Here is a 17540-nt window from a genome sequence, read left to right on the forward strand (position 1 = left end):
GAAGAACGCTTGAAACCATAAGGTTCCCGGCCACCATTGACTACCATAGCAGGAAAAATTACAATGACAGTCAAAAGGTCAACAAGACAAAGAAATGTATGCCGAATTTATTCCTTATTATTTATAAATGCTGGTCAAGCAGCTTTGGTTACAAGACAAATATCTTTTCTGTGTTCCTCAGAACAAAGACATTTATACAGATTTGGAACAACTTGAGGGTGAGTAAATGATCATTTTTGGGTGAACAATTCCTTTAAATCCACTCTTTGAGGTTTGTGAAACTGTTTGACATTATGTGACATCCAGCACATGTATCCACTGAATTGTGTATACAATCTTGTAATGATTTGATTAAACTGTATTAATTTAAATAATTTCTATATGGTTGACTGGCAGCATTAGATCACCCAAACCTAGATGAAACACCTTATTTGGTGTTGTTTAATGTTCTGTGATTCTGTGCAAAAGCAGGAGAATTAAGTGATAAGAGATCTGACCTATGTTTTGCCAGAAACATGCAACAATAGACAAGAATCCAGATTGTTCTCTTTAAAAGCTTCCTAAGGGGATGGATCAAAGCCACGAATATGAGGAGCGATGTGGAGCCTTTTATTCTCCTTTGCCTGCTTCTCTCTCTCTCTTTCTCTCCTTCTATCATGTGCATTTGACAGTGGATGATAAATAATGGAGGTCATGTGTAGCCTAGGGCTACAAAGCACACAGCATCTCTGTAAAATCAACACCCTCAGATCAAAAGATTCAAATGTGGAAAACACACACATAAAACAATTACACACAAAAATCTTCTTCACAAACTTATTGCAATCCTCTATATTTTTGATAAATAAGTTTGCTTTTACCATTGACGCAAGACTATATTGAGTACCAACACATATTTGTAGATGCTTCCTGCACTTAACAACTGTTTTGATAAATACAGGACACATTTCAAGCCTCAGATATGTGCAGGATTTGTTCTACTTTCTTAGGATTATTCTTGTTTAACTCACCTGCGTGCAACCATCATGTGTATTGTGCTTAAAGTATTTAAAATGGGGAAAATTGTTTTTTATCGTCTGACAATATCAATATCACATCTGCTTTCACATTCAAACAGAAGGAAATTGAACACTCTTCAAACAGGTAGTCAAACGTTGACATGCTGAAGTCTTCAGTGAGACATACTGCCACTCAGAGGACATAAGCAAAACTGCAATGTTCTCCCTATTCTTCATTTATTGATCACAGTTTGTTCGAAAGATTTAGTTAAATTGAGTCTTATTGATTAATAAACATTTTTAATAATCACCTCCTTGGTCATACTTTAAAACAGAGCCCACTACTGAACAGCCTTGTTTTGCATTGAATGGTTTTAAAAGTGTATTGGTATATATGCTGACAATGTGAATATCCAGGAGTTAACCTCCATTTTGTGAAAACCATGTTTCCAGTAAGGTGAACATGAAACACATTTCTACTTAAGTGACGCTGTGTTTTGTGTGTGTAGGTGTGTACTCTGACATTTCAGATAGAGCTGAGGTGTATGTGGTGATGTGGGAAGCTGTGTCACTTTTTTCCCTCACCCACACCATCATCTACACAGTCAAACCATGTCTGGGTACCATTCTGAAATCCCTGTTGCATAGCAACACATTTCCAACACATTCCGAGACAAGTGTTACTTCTGTTTCATTCACATCCCTCTTCCTTATTGCTCTACTCTTTACTGTGAACATGACGTGACGCATGTATCAGAGGTATAGCTATAGATAATAAAAATAAACAAATAGGACAAATAACAAATAAAAACCTTGGTTAACAACAAAGGGGTCATATGGCACGAATACGTGTTTTTCAGTGTCTTTTGTGTGTTATATGTTTCCCATTCATAATATTTGCAAAAATCTAACTATAGGAACAAAAGATGTATTCTATCCAAAGCGAATGCCCACCCAGACCTGCCTGAAACACCTCGTGTAAACACACTCCCACAAATCTCTGTCTGTTCGTTTGTATGATTTGACTAAGACCGTCCAAATGTATACTCAAGTAAGGTGGGCGTACCTGTCAGTACAGTGCTTTGGAACCTGATGTTCCAAACATGGTAATAGGCGTTACATTTCCGTCACACGCTTGCAGTATTCAACCAATCGCTACGCACTGGTTAATTGGCCAATCATAGCACACCTCGCTTTTCAGAGAGATGAAAACCTTTTAAACCTTTTAAACCTTAAATCGTGTATACACACGTTGCATTACATCTAAAACAAACGATAATATTCTTTTAGACGTGTCATATGATCCCTTTAAATGTGAAATATAAATGGTTTCATGTTGTACTGCTTTCCCTTTGAATCCAAAGAACTAGAATAGAAGGTTGTATCAACAATCTTATTTTAGTCCTGCACCAGCTTTGACATTTTTGTATCTAAAGAGCCCATTGATTTTCAGGTTGAGCTCCGTCAATATGAAGCAGTGGAGCAGGTAACCGGCAATATTTGTGCTTGTGTGAGTGAGCAGCCTTCTGGATATGGATACATACAGACACCTGCTCTGGTTTGTTGACCTGGTACATCCAAACGATTCATTGTGATATTTTATTTCAACTTGATTTGAGACTCTTAAACATCATGGCAGTACTGAGGGTTATATTTTATTCAACCTGTACAGAGTGAATAGTGAGTCGTCTGATTCAGTGTTTTGATTCTACTGGTGAAACCTTATGGCTATCTAAAATAACTATAGCCTACTATAGTATACTTTGATTTACAATTTCTGGTGTCCTTATAGTAATCAAAATATTAAGAAAATGTAAAGAAAAGATTGTGAATCGAAAGCAATGTTTTGCACACTACACTTAAGGGCCTACTCCTCCCCAAATTACGGTTTTGGGTAAACTACTCACCATTAGACTGTAGTTCTGTAGGTTTGCCTAACAGAAGCATACTTGTTCATTTGTCTAGAGAGCCATTTATTTTATCAAGGGGCGCATCCTCTTCACAGCATGTTTAAAATGCAGCACAAACAAAGTGGTCAAATTAAAATGGCAATCGATGCAGAAAATCCCTTAACATCCAAAGGTGATCCCACTGCTTTCTGAAAATAAAGGAGTGGGATGTTAATAGCTGTTAAGAGAAAAATATGTTTCGATTTAAACTATATTGAACTTTAACAGCAATGGTTAGGCTGTGTTCCCTTACCATCACAATTATAGATATAATAAACGTAATATTAAACAAATAGAAGTGTGCATGGGGTAAACCTTAATAAGACTGTATGATTTGAAATTGCATTGTAAAACTAAAGGAATCGCAGGACTTTGGCTTTGTTTATAGAGAACATTTAGGTTTAACCATTTAAACATCCTCTACGTTTTGAACATCCTTAAGGAAAACGACCTATTGGTAATAGGCACAAGTGCATGTTATTGTACAATTAAATACCTTTTTATAATCTGCCATTTATTCCGTGGTATCCCACAGTATATTCAAACACTGCTATGGTAGGCCTTCTACCATATTAAATGTCCACAAAACCTGTTAACAATGATTCGGTTTATGTTTGGTAGGCCTTAGTGTAGTGGGTGCATGTTTTTCAGTTGTAGTGTAATAGTGCCTTCTTGTGGCCAACATAATATCCGATGTGCTACAAATTGAATGATTTGGAGTTTAAAAACGGTAATGAACGTTGTATTTAAATGTTTTATGTATGTAAAAATATTAAACGAACATTATTATTTTAAAATGATCTAAACTGCAAGTCGGTGATTTCTAAACGGAACCCACGTGAAGAGGCAATGCTTCCCCACGGAGCACTTTTGTAGTCAACCTCCAAAATGGCGGCGCACTAAGTGGTCAGATGTAATGTTATCGCCGTCGGGAAAGAATCTCAAATTATAATTTGCTACTCAAATTTTGAGGAGTTTTTAGATCTATAAAATGGCTTTGTTCACTGATGTGTGTCGTAGTGTTCGCACTCTCTTAATTCAATGTCAGAGATCTACAGCAGCAGCAGCATGGATTCACTGCCAGTCATGTAAGTACAGATAACCTTCAAATATTTAGTTACTCGTATGCATATATTTGATGAATTTAGGTAGATAAAAAATATTTTTGAACGCTTTCATGCATTAATTATGACAACTTAGCTTATCTGTAGCTCAGTGGTAAGAGCATTGCGTTAACAACGCAAGGTTGTGGGTTCGATCTCAGGGGATTGCAAATACCTATGTAAAATGTATAGGATAAAGCAATGTAAGTAGCTTTGGATAAAAGCGTCTGCCAAATGCCTAAATGTAAATGTAATGTAAACTTGAGTCACGAGTTATTGCCTTTAGGGGACTTTTTCGTTATACATTATACATTTTGTGATGTCCCTTTAAGTGTACATCTTAAGAGGTGTCGCATAGATGCACATGTGTCCCCTGTAGTGATTTATGTGCACTTTGCCATCAAAATGGTTCTATGTGTTAATGGGTTAACAACCTTAAACAATGTGATTTAAGATTTGCTATAACATAAATTAGACGTAATCTAGGTATTATACTAAAAAAATCCAAACGCAACACCAAAGTTCGAAACTTCTGTAACATGATGTTGTTTTTGGTTGTCTTTTCCCTCTAGATCGGAGGTTTACTCAGAGAGCACTTAAGCCAGAGCCAGTGGATAGCGATAATGAAGCCATCAATAAAACATTTGTTAACCGAAACCCAAGAAACTTGGAACAGATGGCCCTTGCAGTAAAGGATCGTGGCTGGGCCACAGTCTGGCCCTCTAGACAGTATTATCACAGGTTTGTGAGCAATTTTTGAGCACCCGGATACAAAATACTTAAATCTCTGTGATCGCCAAAGACAGTATGAAAGTTATAATGATAATCTTGTTCACCTTTCTTATCAGGTTGGTGTTCAGGCGCTCACAGCAACACATCACAGCTGAGGTGTTCTCCAGTGACTCAATAGTCCCTGTGCTCTCTTGCTCCACTAAAGAGTGGGCAGTGAAGCGGCAGCTGGGCTCCACACGCTCTGTAGCAGCTTGTCGTGCTGTAGGTGAGGTGCTTGCCAAGAGATGTCTTGAAGCAGGCCTCACACGGATTGTTTATCGAGAGGTGCCGTGGAAGTTTCGGTCAGAGGCGGTAAGTCGGTACAATTCACCTTTTCATTTTTTAAATGTGTTTTACGTTAATTATGGTTTAATTCTTTGTCTATTTTTCCACCTCCCTTGCAGAGTCAGACGTTCTGGACAGCCATGAAAGAGGGTGGCGTTACACTCAACGAACCAAGGCGAAAATTCATTTAAATGTTTTTTTACTGTCGTAAAATGTCATAATTCTCTGTAAATATAACTGTTCTCATATTTAAATGGTGTGGTAATTGAGTCTTTTACAGAATGGTGAAACTAAATATTTTCAACACATTTTTTGCAATTTTATCATTCCCGATCAGTTTTGTACATGTTCAGTTTTAAAATGCTCTTATAGGATTCTTAAAACTGTTCACTTGATTCATGCTAGTCAAAAAAACACAGGACATTCTACTTCAGATGGTTTATTAGAATAAAAGTAACCAACATATCCTGACCATATAGGATACTTTTATTACAAAATTTAAAATGCAATGTGTAGTTATTAAAAGGCATACTTAAGCAAAAAATGAAAATTCTATCATCATTTACTCAACTCCGAGTTGTTCCAAATGTGTATAAATTTCTCTGTTCTGATTAACACAGGGAAAGTTATTTGGAATAATGCTTATAGTCAACAATGGTAGTCAAAAGTGCCCCAGAACTGTTTGCTGTCCTATATTCTTCAAAATGTTGTCTTTTGTGTTCAACAGAACAAAAAAATATAGTACAAAAAATATTTTTCTGTGTTCATCAGAACAAATAAATTCATACATATTTGGAACAACTCGAAAGTTATTGAATGATGACAGAATTTTCACTTTTGGGAAAACTGTCACTTATGATTTGTTACTTAGAAATTGTTATTGGTTGTAGGTGTTTGTCAGCCTCAAAAAGCTACTTTGATAACGTTATATCCCAAAAAGGTTCATTTTCGCTGAGTAGTGGATGAAACGGACAAGACAGTAAAGCAGGAATGAGTGACAGAGACATTTAAGAGGTGCACCACACATCACTCTTGAGAACATTAAAATACATGTTTTTTTAATTTTCCATAAATTGAGATCTAAACTAAAACACTGTATACTTTGAATGCATTGTATGTTCTTTTGGACAAAAGTGTCTTTCAGTTGTAAAATTCCTGTTAATTTATGCATATGATTAAAAATCTGTAGCGGTAAGGTGCTTTAGCTGAATCAAAGTAGACGGATTTCGCAAACCCTCAAATATTTATTTAAAATTTTTACAGTACAGACGACCTTGTATATCAAATTCAAAAGATACATTTTCAGAACAGTCATAAATAGAAAAAGAAGCAGTAACCTTGACATTTATATTATATTTAACACCACCCGATACCAACAATGGAATCTGAATAACATTAAAATAAAATATAGCATGGTTACTGAAGCTGGTAAGGCATGGCACATCAGGAAAATCCGCTATGGGCTAAGTAGATCTATCTTCTTTTATTAATACACATTAGTATTTGTTCTCATGTGGAAAAAAACTCCAAACCAGTGTTGCCTTAATATTTTCATTCCACAACATGACTTTGGTTTCACAAAAATGGCACTTTGTGCAAGAACAGAACACACATTTCAACAAAAGTGGTTTACAGCAGGTATTGTATATACTCGGGACACGTGCTTAACAAAGACAGGTTTACATACAGTACGTAGAGCATGCATACAGTCTGGTACTTAAATGAGACATGTGGGTGCTTACAAGAAAACAAATCAATCACTTGCAAAGCAAAAGACACCTATGTGTAGCATTTGTGTTATGTTGACTACAAAAACATTAAAACCAACAAATGTAGTTATTTTGGGTTTAAAACCAAAGGCACTGAACCAATACAAGTGTGGCATGCAGAATGAATGTGATAAAGCCAAGACAGCTTACAAAGTAAATCACAAAACAACGTGGCACATTTTTAAGAAAATACTCCTCTCAGGTTTCATCTCCTGTATATTGTACAAGTTAAATATATAGATTAAAAGTCAAATTGAAAGAGTTGTGTAAAAAGCTTCATGTTTTTTAAATATATTGTTTTGATTTATTTAAGCTTTAGTAGCTAATTATTTTTATTAATTACATGTAATACTCAATTATGTTTAAAAAAAAAACATTTTCATCCACATTATCTCCAAAAAGGCAGCACTAAGCTTCACATTCAGAGAGGGAACAGCTATAAAGATAAGTTTGCATAGTTTTAAAAAAATGTGGGAGATCACCAGTGATGGGGAAATCACATTCATTATCAATTTATTTATTAAGGATACATAATAAATAAGAGAAACAACTTTCATGTTGAATGACGTGAGATCACAGCCAAGGTACTACTCCCTCATAAAACCATAATAAAATATGTGTGAAGTAAACTGAATATGGCTCAGTGTGAAAGTGCAAAGGATACGGAAATTCCTAAAGGCACATTCTGATGGAAACAACAAATTCCTGCTCTTAAAAACAGTTTGTATCAACACCTATTTGACAAGAAAGAAACCAGCCGTTGTGGTTATTTTTTCAAACAATTTAATGTTAATGTGTTTTGGGCTAGAAGGATGTGTGGGGAAAAGTAGTGGGATTTTTGTTGCTTATTGCACTAAAATGTCACCATGTGCACTGTGTTGCTGGTAGACCTAATATTATAAAAGCAATTTTCCTCATCTTATTCTGTTACGTTTCTCCAAAGAACTCGAAATAACACAATCACAGGAATAAGGTTTGTACCCAAGAGTGTCCTATAATTTAATATCTCCATCTGTGTTTCCTTTTCCCACCTTTTTCCGTCTCCTATATATTTCTTAGCTGGAGTATTTCTAAACAGATTCAGTTACCCGCTTCATCCTGTTTTTTGTTCTGTGACTGTCTGCTGCTTGGCCCGGGTGAAACATCTACATGAGCTTTTTGATAGGTCAGACCCCTCCGTCCATGACTCCGCCTTCGCTGTCCAGGGGAATTCCTCAAACCAACAGGAAACTAAATCAAGGAAAAATGTTTCGATATTTATTTTGCTAGAGCAATGTTGTTCTAGTGAACCAAAGAATTGCAAATTGCATAGGCATCCACCCTACCAATGAACCGGACAGTTTTTTGCCCTTGAGTTCTTACCTCTTTATCCTCATCATCAAGCTGAATAGACTGCATAAGAGAAAACAGATCCATCCTTCCACTTCGGCTAGGGCTTGAAGACACCTTGAATAAAAAGTGATACAGAAGCTTATTTTTTTTTAAAAACAAAAAAGTCATTATTCATGTCAATATTTTTTAGCCTTTTGACTGTATTGTCTATTCTTTCTGTATTAACATTCTTGATATATATGTATTTGTTCTGTAATTATTTTTTAGTGTTTTTTTTCAATAAGAACAAGCATTTCTTAAGAAAATCAACTTCAGCTAAGTAGATAATAATGTTTGAAAATAAAATGCTGTAAAAACTCAAGATAAAATTCAACAAATAAAACAAATCTGACAGTCTAACCTTTTCACTTTCCTGTATATGAATGAGTGGGTTGGATGTGGCTGTCTCTGGCTCAGAAGATTCAGGAAAACTTTCATCTGTTTGTTCATCAAAGACCTGAAAAAGATAATTCAATATTAAGCAACTGACATATGTTATAAAAAGTATAACAATCAAGTAAAATTTGTGAAGCTGAATTACATGATATTATGAGTCATCAAAAGTCAATCATTACAGTTCGTAATGCATAAAAATAACTTTAATTGGGTATTTGTGTAACAAGCGCCATGCTTTCTTATGTACTGTATATTAGCATGTCATGTGTTAAACGGCATTTAAGATCGCATGCTACCCAAAATGTTAGCAAGAATTACAAAACTATATTTACTATAATACTTTTTGAGTTACCGATTTGTCCTAGAAAAAATATAAAAAGCACTCCCTTTTTAATAATAATAGCTAAAGTAAGGGAGCTAGGCCTTTTCGTTAGTATATCAATATAAAAAATTCCTTAATGGCAACTGAACATCAAAATTTTGATTCTGGCCTAATAAATATACCTCACATAACAAATCTATGTACTACTCATTTTACCTTTTGAGATTTAGAGTACCGTGAGGCGATCTTAATTTTTAGGTGATATTTACGACAGCTTTTGTTTTGAGAATTTGGATGAATCTTGAGAAAATATATAAGGACTGTCTAGATTTTTTTAAGGAAAACTTAAACTTAAATTACAATTTCAAAAACAATAATTTTTTTAAGAATGTTTTGTGAATCCGGTCCCAGTATTAGATAACTAGAGGGAGCGCAATGTAATGAAACAAAATAGATAGATGAAATGGCATATTTTAGGGTAATCTGGGACATTGGTTCATGTTTAAAATGTATACTGTTATAAGGGCTGTTATGTAATAGTCTCATTAGTTGGTTTAAAATATTAGGCTGTCAATCAAAGATGACTTGTTTTTAGCCTGTTTAACATATCTCCTTACATCTGTTTCCTCCTCTTCACTGCTTTCTTCTTCTTCTGGGCTCTCAAGTTCCTCTTCTTCCTCTTTCGGTATATGTCCTGTGTCTGGTTCATTGTTGACAGATGGCTGATGGACTTCTGGTTTGGACTTCCTCCTCCAGAGTGTACTGTGGCGCTGCTTACTAAAGGACAAAGAAGCGTCAGCATGGGTCACACCCTTGTTTGAAATCTTATAATAACACTCTGCTAACGGTATGGTATACATTATACAGCATAAGATTGTCAATAAATTTGACAGTTTTAAGATACAGTTTTGAGCGTGCGAGTCACCTTGCACAGAGGATGCCACTATAGGTTTGCAGCTGTTTGAGAAAACCTTCATTGGGCTGCACTATAGGCCGTCGTTCTCTGACGTGGTTGAGCGCATGTTCTAAAGTCCAGCCCAGCTGCTTCATGAGAAAAGCTATAACCGTGGAGGCAGAGCGAGAGACGCCCATCTTACAATGCACCAGTACAGCTTGTCCATTTTTCCTGGATCATCATCAGCAGCAGAAAACAGTAACACAAAAAACAACATTGTGAGTTAAAGAAAAAAACGTTACGTTTTTAGGCTTACCGCAAACACTAAGTCACTGTCATTAGTGCTGCACAATAAATCAAAATGATCACAATATGTGATATATACTGAATATGGAACACCACAGTAGTGCTAGGGTGCATGGTATGTGTGGGTCCTCTTACAGTATGAAAAAAGTAAATCCATTCACTAATGCAAACATTGCACGCAAACTTTCTGATGACGTGCTTCCTTTCATACACTTCCTTCCGCCGTTAATTAAATAACTCCACCCATTCACACAAAGTGAAAGTAAAATAGTGTTGTGGCAAATTTCTGCTCTGCCACATTATGTATGTTCATTGTAATCTTTTCGTTTTTACATTTACATCACATTCTAGTATAGTTAAATTGATTTTACAATCGTAAACCATTATATTATTCAAGACAATTATAAGGGTAAAAACTGGATGCATGCCATCATCACAGAAAAATAAGCACGTGTTCACCTTGCTTCACTGATAAACATGTATGTGTTCTTCCAGTGTGAGAGCAGGTCAGTTGACTCCACATCGTAAACTCTAACATTCAAATAAGTGAAGGATTCTGGGAAAAAGTTGTCAATCTCCATGGTAACATTCAGGATGTAGCCCACACTGTGAACAATAAAATCAGACATGATGTTAGAAGATTTTGCTGTGGAAAAATCTTAAATAGAATAAAAAACATTCATCTGTATACTTGTTCTTGTGTAGTTCTTCAAAGTTGGCAGCATTCCATTCTGAACCCTTTGACAAAAAGACAAATAAATGAACATATATCTGTTCCAGTACTGAAGCAGATCAAACGTAAAACAAGCATCCCCACTCACCAAGTAAAGATAATCCAAGATTCTTGAAGGTTTGTCCATCTGTGCCATTGTGACCATCATCTCATTGTCAATGTTCTCCTTGTAGTCTTTCATGTCTATGCCCATTCTAGACTCCAGAGCTATTCGCACCTACACATACACAGATAGTCCAAATCTTTTTGTTCAATCCCACTCGAGAGTCACATGAAAACCTCTAAAACTCATCTTATATCTTTTATATACATTATGTATAGGAGTCCCTAATAACTACAAACTGCATCAAAATCAATTTCGTGAACAGAAAAATCAAGGTTTTCTGTATTACATAAACCCCACAATATATATTCATAGCATGAAGATTCTCAACATATGACAACAAGCCCGGACACATTACTCAAAGCTCTCCAGCAGGTGTGAATAACTTTAAAAGGTCCATGATAACCAGATTTATCTCACTGTTTTGAAATAAAACCTATTCATATGCCAGAGTGTGCACCACCAAAACTTCTCTCTGCATCATTAACTTAGACTTCATGAAGACAATTTTTCTCTATGAAATACTATGCCCCAATCACAAGACAACAATACGACAGTAAAGTAAATGAAATCAGTTTTATTTTACATCATTTATACACTTTACCTGTTTTGAGGTAATGTTTTCCAGGTCTTCCGTCCTCATAATATCTCTCAGTTGAGCTTTGATCTCCCTCTCCACTGACTCCCGGTTAGATGAGGATCTTGCTACATTGGTCTTCCTCACTGACTCCAGGCCAGTCATGGCCCTCCATTCATTAAGGCAGAGCTGGTTCGATTCCACATGCAGTCTATAATGTTGTGCCCACTCCAGTCCACAGCCAGGGATGACAGCCCCTCTTACGGCTCGCTCACAGCAGCCATGCAGAGCTTGCAACACGTACCTTAAGTGTGACACAGTACATTAAGTTGTGAACAAGTAAACCACAAACAGGCACAAAGATGATTCTAAGGCTTTTCACAAATGTCTCAAACAGTGTTTGATGACTAACTTAAGTACACAAAGACAGTTAAAGGTAGTAAACATTTTTTTTTACAATTAAATAAATATAAATAGCAAAATAATCAGATGAGAGAATAATGTGGTTTTGTGTGTGCAGACTGCAAGTCAAACCGTCTTGAATTGTGATGGTGAGGATGTTTGTTTCTTCAGCATTTCCTTCTTTAAAACTTACCACATGGTCTGAATGGACACAGGCTTGAAGATTCGTGTCACTTCTGCAGATGTAACACTGAAACCTCTGCAAGACAACAAGCTGAACTGTTAAAAAAGCAGAACTTTGACGGTTACCAAAGTCAAATGATCTGGTAAACTTTGCAGATTAAATCCAACGTGGACATTTTCATTTCTGTTTTTTAAAGATACTGTAATGTATTCAACGAAACTTAGCTAACAACGTAACTGTGCTAAACATAGAATGTCAAATGTTCAATGTTCACATCAAGACAAGAGCACTCAACACTAACTGTTGCTGTGTCTCAATAGCTGTTGACTCAAGTGCTGGTTCCTAATTTTCTAAAACATTAAAGTCTTCTTCAGGTTACTAGCTTCTCACAACATAAAAATCCTCACAAAATGCTAAATTAATCCTTAAACATAATGACAATTTATATCTTATAAGACTACATACACTGAACATAACACTTCCTGTTACTATCATATGTTTGTCTATTTTTAATATTCTGGTCGTATTCATGTGTGTATTCTCACGCTCTTACCCATCTCCATCCAGATAAACCTGCGTGTCACTCCATATAGGCAAGACAAGACCAATAGTGCACTCATCACTGAGAAGAGAACATACAAAGAAACAGTAAGAAACAGAAATAATAGTTTACTCCAAATTGCAACGAAAGCAAAAAATGCAACTACACTTGGAAAACATACGTTAATAATTTATGCAAAAAATGAATTATTCCTATCAAATGCAACATTTAGGCTGACTGATTAATAACTGGTAAAGCTGGACATGATGTATCAAATTTTCTCTGACTAAAAAACTAAAACAGCATTCCTGTTAATATTTCCCTAAACCAACATGCAATGCAATTGATCAGATAGTAGTCTGCAACTGGTTCTATCTATCCATCAATATAATGAAGATGCTTAACATGAATAACTAGTATGTCTGTTTATTAAGTTATATTATTTATTTTTTAACGTCTTACTACCTGTTTGATTCAGGGAAATCCATGCCAAGCAGCAGACTCTCCTGCTTTTGGTTAAGTGTGCCGACTATGAGCAAATATCTCACTCCAACTGGGCACCCTGACTCTAAACGCACGGCCTGATGGAGAGAAAGAAATCTTTGACTCAGAATTTCAACTTAACATACACAGTAGCAGATAGCCCGATTACATTTTTCCTACCATTTTAATTCAAACATGGTATATGATAATAACTCTGATCATGACAATGACACAAACACTGCCATTTAGTACAGACACATGCATGGGATAAGATACACAATAAAATGTCAGCACCGTAGGTACAAACACTTCCATAAACTAGTAGACAACAACACAGTGTTTATAGCCACACGTCTTTTGACTGTGTGGCGGTACATGTAAATTTACTACTGTATATTAACCATAGATATTCGTATTTCCAAATAATTTATTACGAAAATCCCAACAAAACTGATATTTCCAGGCTTTTCATGACACACGGGAACTCTCAATACTACGAAACACAATGTATAGAGGTTTTAAGAGAGAGAGTTGAGGAATCCTAACCAGTTTAACCGTGTCCTCTGGTCGAAGTAATGAAACCATTGCATGCAAATGTCTGTGCTGCGTGTCGGAGGCCTGGCCTTCTTGTCTTGGACCTAGTAGAGGGGGTGTGGTTTCTTCATCTAATCCTTCTCTCTCCCTCTCTTCCACCAGAAGCACTGCCCCCTTAACCAGGGCGAAACTTTCTCTGGTGTGTGGAAATGAAAGATTAATAAGCTACGCGTTTTTGCAGGAAACAATACACACGCTACAATACACATGCATTCCAATCATTCACCTTTTCTGAAGTGGTCCTCGTCTTGGGATGAGTTCATCCTTGAAAAAAAATTGAGCAGATGACATTAAGTTCAATTAAGGTTGAACTTTAAACTGGATAGTGATGCTAAAATGAGTGATGGGTGAAAGATTCGTAGTGAAGAATTTATGTGATGCAGTCAGTGTGCGCTCTTCAACAAACACCAGTAGATGCGGTTTAGCTCTGGTGGATCACCTGTCAGCTCAGTGACAAGTGTTCAATATTAATATATTCTAAAACAAGCCTAACTGGAAAAAAGGAAACCCAGAAACAGCGTGACAAGGCATTCTGACAAACACGTCGAGTTGCAATGCGGTGGCAGATAAGACACTGAGGAAGTTCATAGTGAAGATGATAGAGGGTAACAGAGAAGACACACACAGGGAGTGAAGCAACAGCGAAGGAACACTGAAAGAAGGACACCAAAGAGCCTGTTATCAGCGTTTCTATGGAATGAAACAGGAGACAGTAACATTACCTGTTATGTGACTGGCGTGTCCAGACAAAGACAGGTAGAAAGAGAAGAGAGAGGGTGGAGAGGAGGGCCAATGAGGTTTTTCATAAATCTCTGCTTCTTAAAGAAGATACCATCCACAACTTATGCACAGTTTATGGGTGGAAAGGAATGTTGTGTTATATAATAAGATCATACCCCAGGCAAAACCAGAATGATTGACCGGCGTTATCAAAGAACAGCTATTCTTGCTCTTTAACAGAATCTTAACACTTTCCTCCACATTCCCACATATTCTTTGGACGTAAAAGAGTAAGACAGGATTATAGAGACACAAAGAGGGAGCGTGAGAATGGTGAAAATACGTGTGGGGAACTGCAACAAACACACAAAAGCTCTTTATATTTTATACATATGTACTTACCGGTGTTGTGCAAACAGACGGTGCTCTGTGCAAGGTCAATAAAGCCATCGAACAACCGGTTATCCTGCATGTACACCGGCGCAGAGTCTCTCCGAGTTAACACTGTTGCGAGTGAAAAACAACGAATTACAATGACACAGTGTTACAACGTCCGAAGAAGAACGGATCTCTGTTACAATGCTTATTCTCTGCCTATTTATTAAGCCACATAACCGCATTCATCTGTCGACATCCCAACTCGATTTACAAGATGGAGACGTGCTGTTGATTTCTTGGCCATAAATCGATGACAGTACAGTATTGAGCTCCTCCGATCAAACGAAATTAGACGTCAGCATTTCTGCTCGACACTGTAATAATGCCGTTGTTACGTCGTGGTGCACGTCATCGTAGTAACGTACGTTCCGCACATCTCAGGTATTTGCCATTTCGTCGCATATAACGTTATTTGTCAGAATAACAAACACCCGTGCCTGTTACACCGCTCAGTTAAACCGCTGTATTAAAAAAGCTGTTGATGAAGTATGCCATATACCTAATATCCTTATAATGACGGCAGGTTGTTGTTTAATGCCAATGTGACGTTATGTCTCAAAGCACAGCCGCGTTTCAACCCAAAACACGACTCGAGGATGTGCATTGCCAGTTCCTCAAGAAAAGCAAAGAAGGGCGGACTACAAATGGAGAGTTCGCTTACCTGCTACGCACGCGGAAACTCTGCGAAAGAACACGGATTCCCTCCTTAGTCAAATTTCCTCGAGTAATCAACGTTATTTTAATCCTGGGGTCACAACTTTTGAACTGCTTCAGATACATTTAAAGGGGAAGGCGGTTACTATTCCATGACACCAGGAAGACTTTTCTCGGCCGAGATAAGTAAATGTGCCCTTAAATGGAAGAGGCGGACCGGGAGTAATTTCACTATTAAAGAGACAGGGACATCTTTATTTATTCAGTTATCGGCTCGAGCGTTACGAAACATTTTACGGAAAATAAAATAATGTATTTTATATACTGTTAGAAAAGCTATGTTACACAAGATACATTCATGTGCAAATTAGCAGAGACCCAAACAGAAAACATGCTCTTTGATTCAAGGTGTTTGCCTCATGTGTACTATTACGTAATAATACGTTGCGCAATACTTCACAACTTAGTTGACACCAAATCTGAAACCATTTTTAAATTATTACCTTTAAAATGACGTTTTATGAACATGGAATCACAATGTCTGATTTGGCAATCTGTCATCAAGTGAGGTCATTTTTCACTGCATTGGAAGAATATGCAGTTTTAGTCTTTGCAGCGTGGACACATTTAACTTACACTCACCTAAAGGATTATTAGGAACACCTGTTCAGTTTCTCATTAATGCAATTATGGTGGTGGTGTAATGGTGTGGGGATGTCTTGGCACATTTTAGGCCCCTTAGTGCCAATTGGGCATCATTTAAATGCTACCGCCTACCTGAGCATTGTTTCTGACCATATCCATCCCTTTATGACCACCATGTACCCATCCTCTGATGGCTGTTTCCAGCAGGATAATGCACCATGTCACAAAGCTCGAATCATTTCAAATTGGTTTCTTGAACATGACAATGAGTTCACTGTACTAAAATGGCCCCCACAGTCACCAGATCTCAACGCAATAGAGCATCTTTGGGATGTGGTGGAACGGGAGCTTCCTGCATCCCACAAATCTCCATCAACTGCAAGATGCTATCCTGTCAATATGGGCCAACATTTCTAAAAAATGCTTTCAGCACCTTGTTGAATCAATGCCACGTAGAATTAAGGCAGTTCTGAAGGCGAAAGGGGGTCAAACACAGTATTAGTATGGTGTTCCTAATAATCCTTAAGGTGAGTGTACAACAGGTGATTGACAGTGTTGGGCACGTTACTTTTAAAAAGGAATTAGTTGTAGTTACAAGTTACTTCTCACAAAAGTAATTTAGATAGTAACTGAGTTCCAAAATTATAAAAGTAACCAATTACCAGGGAATCAGAATCAGAATCAGAAAGAGCTTTATTGCCAAGTATGTTTGCACATACAAGGAATATGTTTTGGTGACAGGAGCATCCAGTACACAGAATAAGCAACAACACAGAGACCATCAAACAATACAAAAAACAGTTACACAGATGATTTAAATAAGGGCCTATGGGTATAAAAATTAAGAAATACAATACACTAAACATAAGAGTACAGCTATAGCTATATATATCACTGGTGATTCGTACAACATTTACAATCGGCGTTAACATGAGTATTCTTAGTATTTAAGGATAACGTTTTTTATTTCTTATTCTTGCCAAAAACTTAATATTTAGTTATGATGAATTCAGTAAGAAAAAAAATTGAGGATTTATAGAGTAGTAACGTGTCAATTTGACTGAATGGTCAAGAAAAAACAATGCAACGTTGTGTTCTGAATTTAGGTTTGAATACTATCTCTGTAGTTCAGTTTGGCGTTGCTGTACAAATAGTAATCTGCTGAAACATTTTATCATACATCATTACCAAGTCAATGATTAGTAGCCTAATAGTTACAAGCCACCATCAAACATTCCATATAATAACAAGGTGGCAAAGTGGTCAAGGATGGAGTAATAACCTTGGGAAGGTGTGTATTT

At 36.7% G+C, this 17540-nt stretch overlaps 2 protein-coding genes across 3 annotated transcripts; one reads left to right on the top strand and one right to left on the bottom strand.

The window, feature by feature from the left end:
• Positions 1 to 3823: 3823 nt before the first annotated feature.
• On the top strand, positions 3824 to 5360 carry mrpl18 (mitochondrial ribosomal protein L18). The gene is made up of 4 exons (XM_056770024.1): positions 3824 to 4035; positions 4623 to 4791; positions 4899 to 5133; positions 5226 to 5360. The coding sequence occupies exons 1-4, from the start codon at positions 3939 to 3941 to the stop codon at positions 5295 to 5297; spliced, it is 573 nt and encodes a 190-aa protein (XP_056626002.1). The 5' UTR covers positions 3824 to 3938; the 3' UTR covers positions 5298 to 5360.
• A 970-nt stretch (positions 5361 to 6330) lies between these two features.
• Positions 6331 to 15796, bottom strand: si:ch211-203d1.3 (protein phosphatase Slingshot homolog 3). Of its 2 annotated transcripts, none has more exons than XM_056770022.1 (16): positions 15602 to 15796; positions 14905 to 15006; positions 14009 to 14046; positions 13735 to 13918; positions 13171 to 13286; positions 12718 to 12786; positions 12174 to 12239; positions 11606 to 11882; positions 10987 to 11115; positions 10857 to 10903; positions 10625 to 10771; positions 9890 to 10090; positions 9582 to 9741; positions 8608 to 8703; positions 8238 to 8321; positions 6331 to 8105 (listed from the first exon to the last, which is right to left on the bottom strand). In XM_056770022.1, the coding sequence occupies exons 2-16, from the start codon at positions 14950 to 14952 to the stop codon at positions 7956 to 7958; spliced, it is 1812 nt and encodes a 603-aa protein (XP_056626000.1). In that variant the 5' UTR covers positions 14953 to 15006; positions 15602 to 15796; the 3' UTR covers positions 6331 to 7955. The 2 variants fall into 2 exon arrangements, with proteins under 2 accessions (XP_056626000.1, XP_056626001.1); XM_056770023.1 differs by lacking the exon at positions 15602 to 15796 and adding an exon at positions 15440 to 15585.
• Between the last annotated feature and the right edge of the window lie 1744 nt (positions 15797 to 17540).

The sequence above is a fragment of the Triplophysa dalaica genome, chromosome 16 (assembly GCF_015846415.1).
Source record: "Triplophysa dalaica isolate WHDGS20190420 chromosome 16, ASM1584641v1, whole genome shotgun sequence".
Lineage (NCBI taxonomy): Eukaryota > Metazoa > Chordata > Actinopteri > Cypriniformes > Nemacheilidae > Triplophysa > Triplophysa dalaica.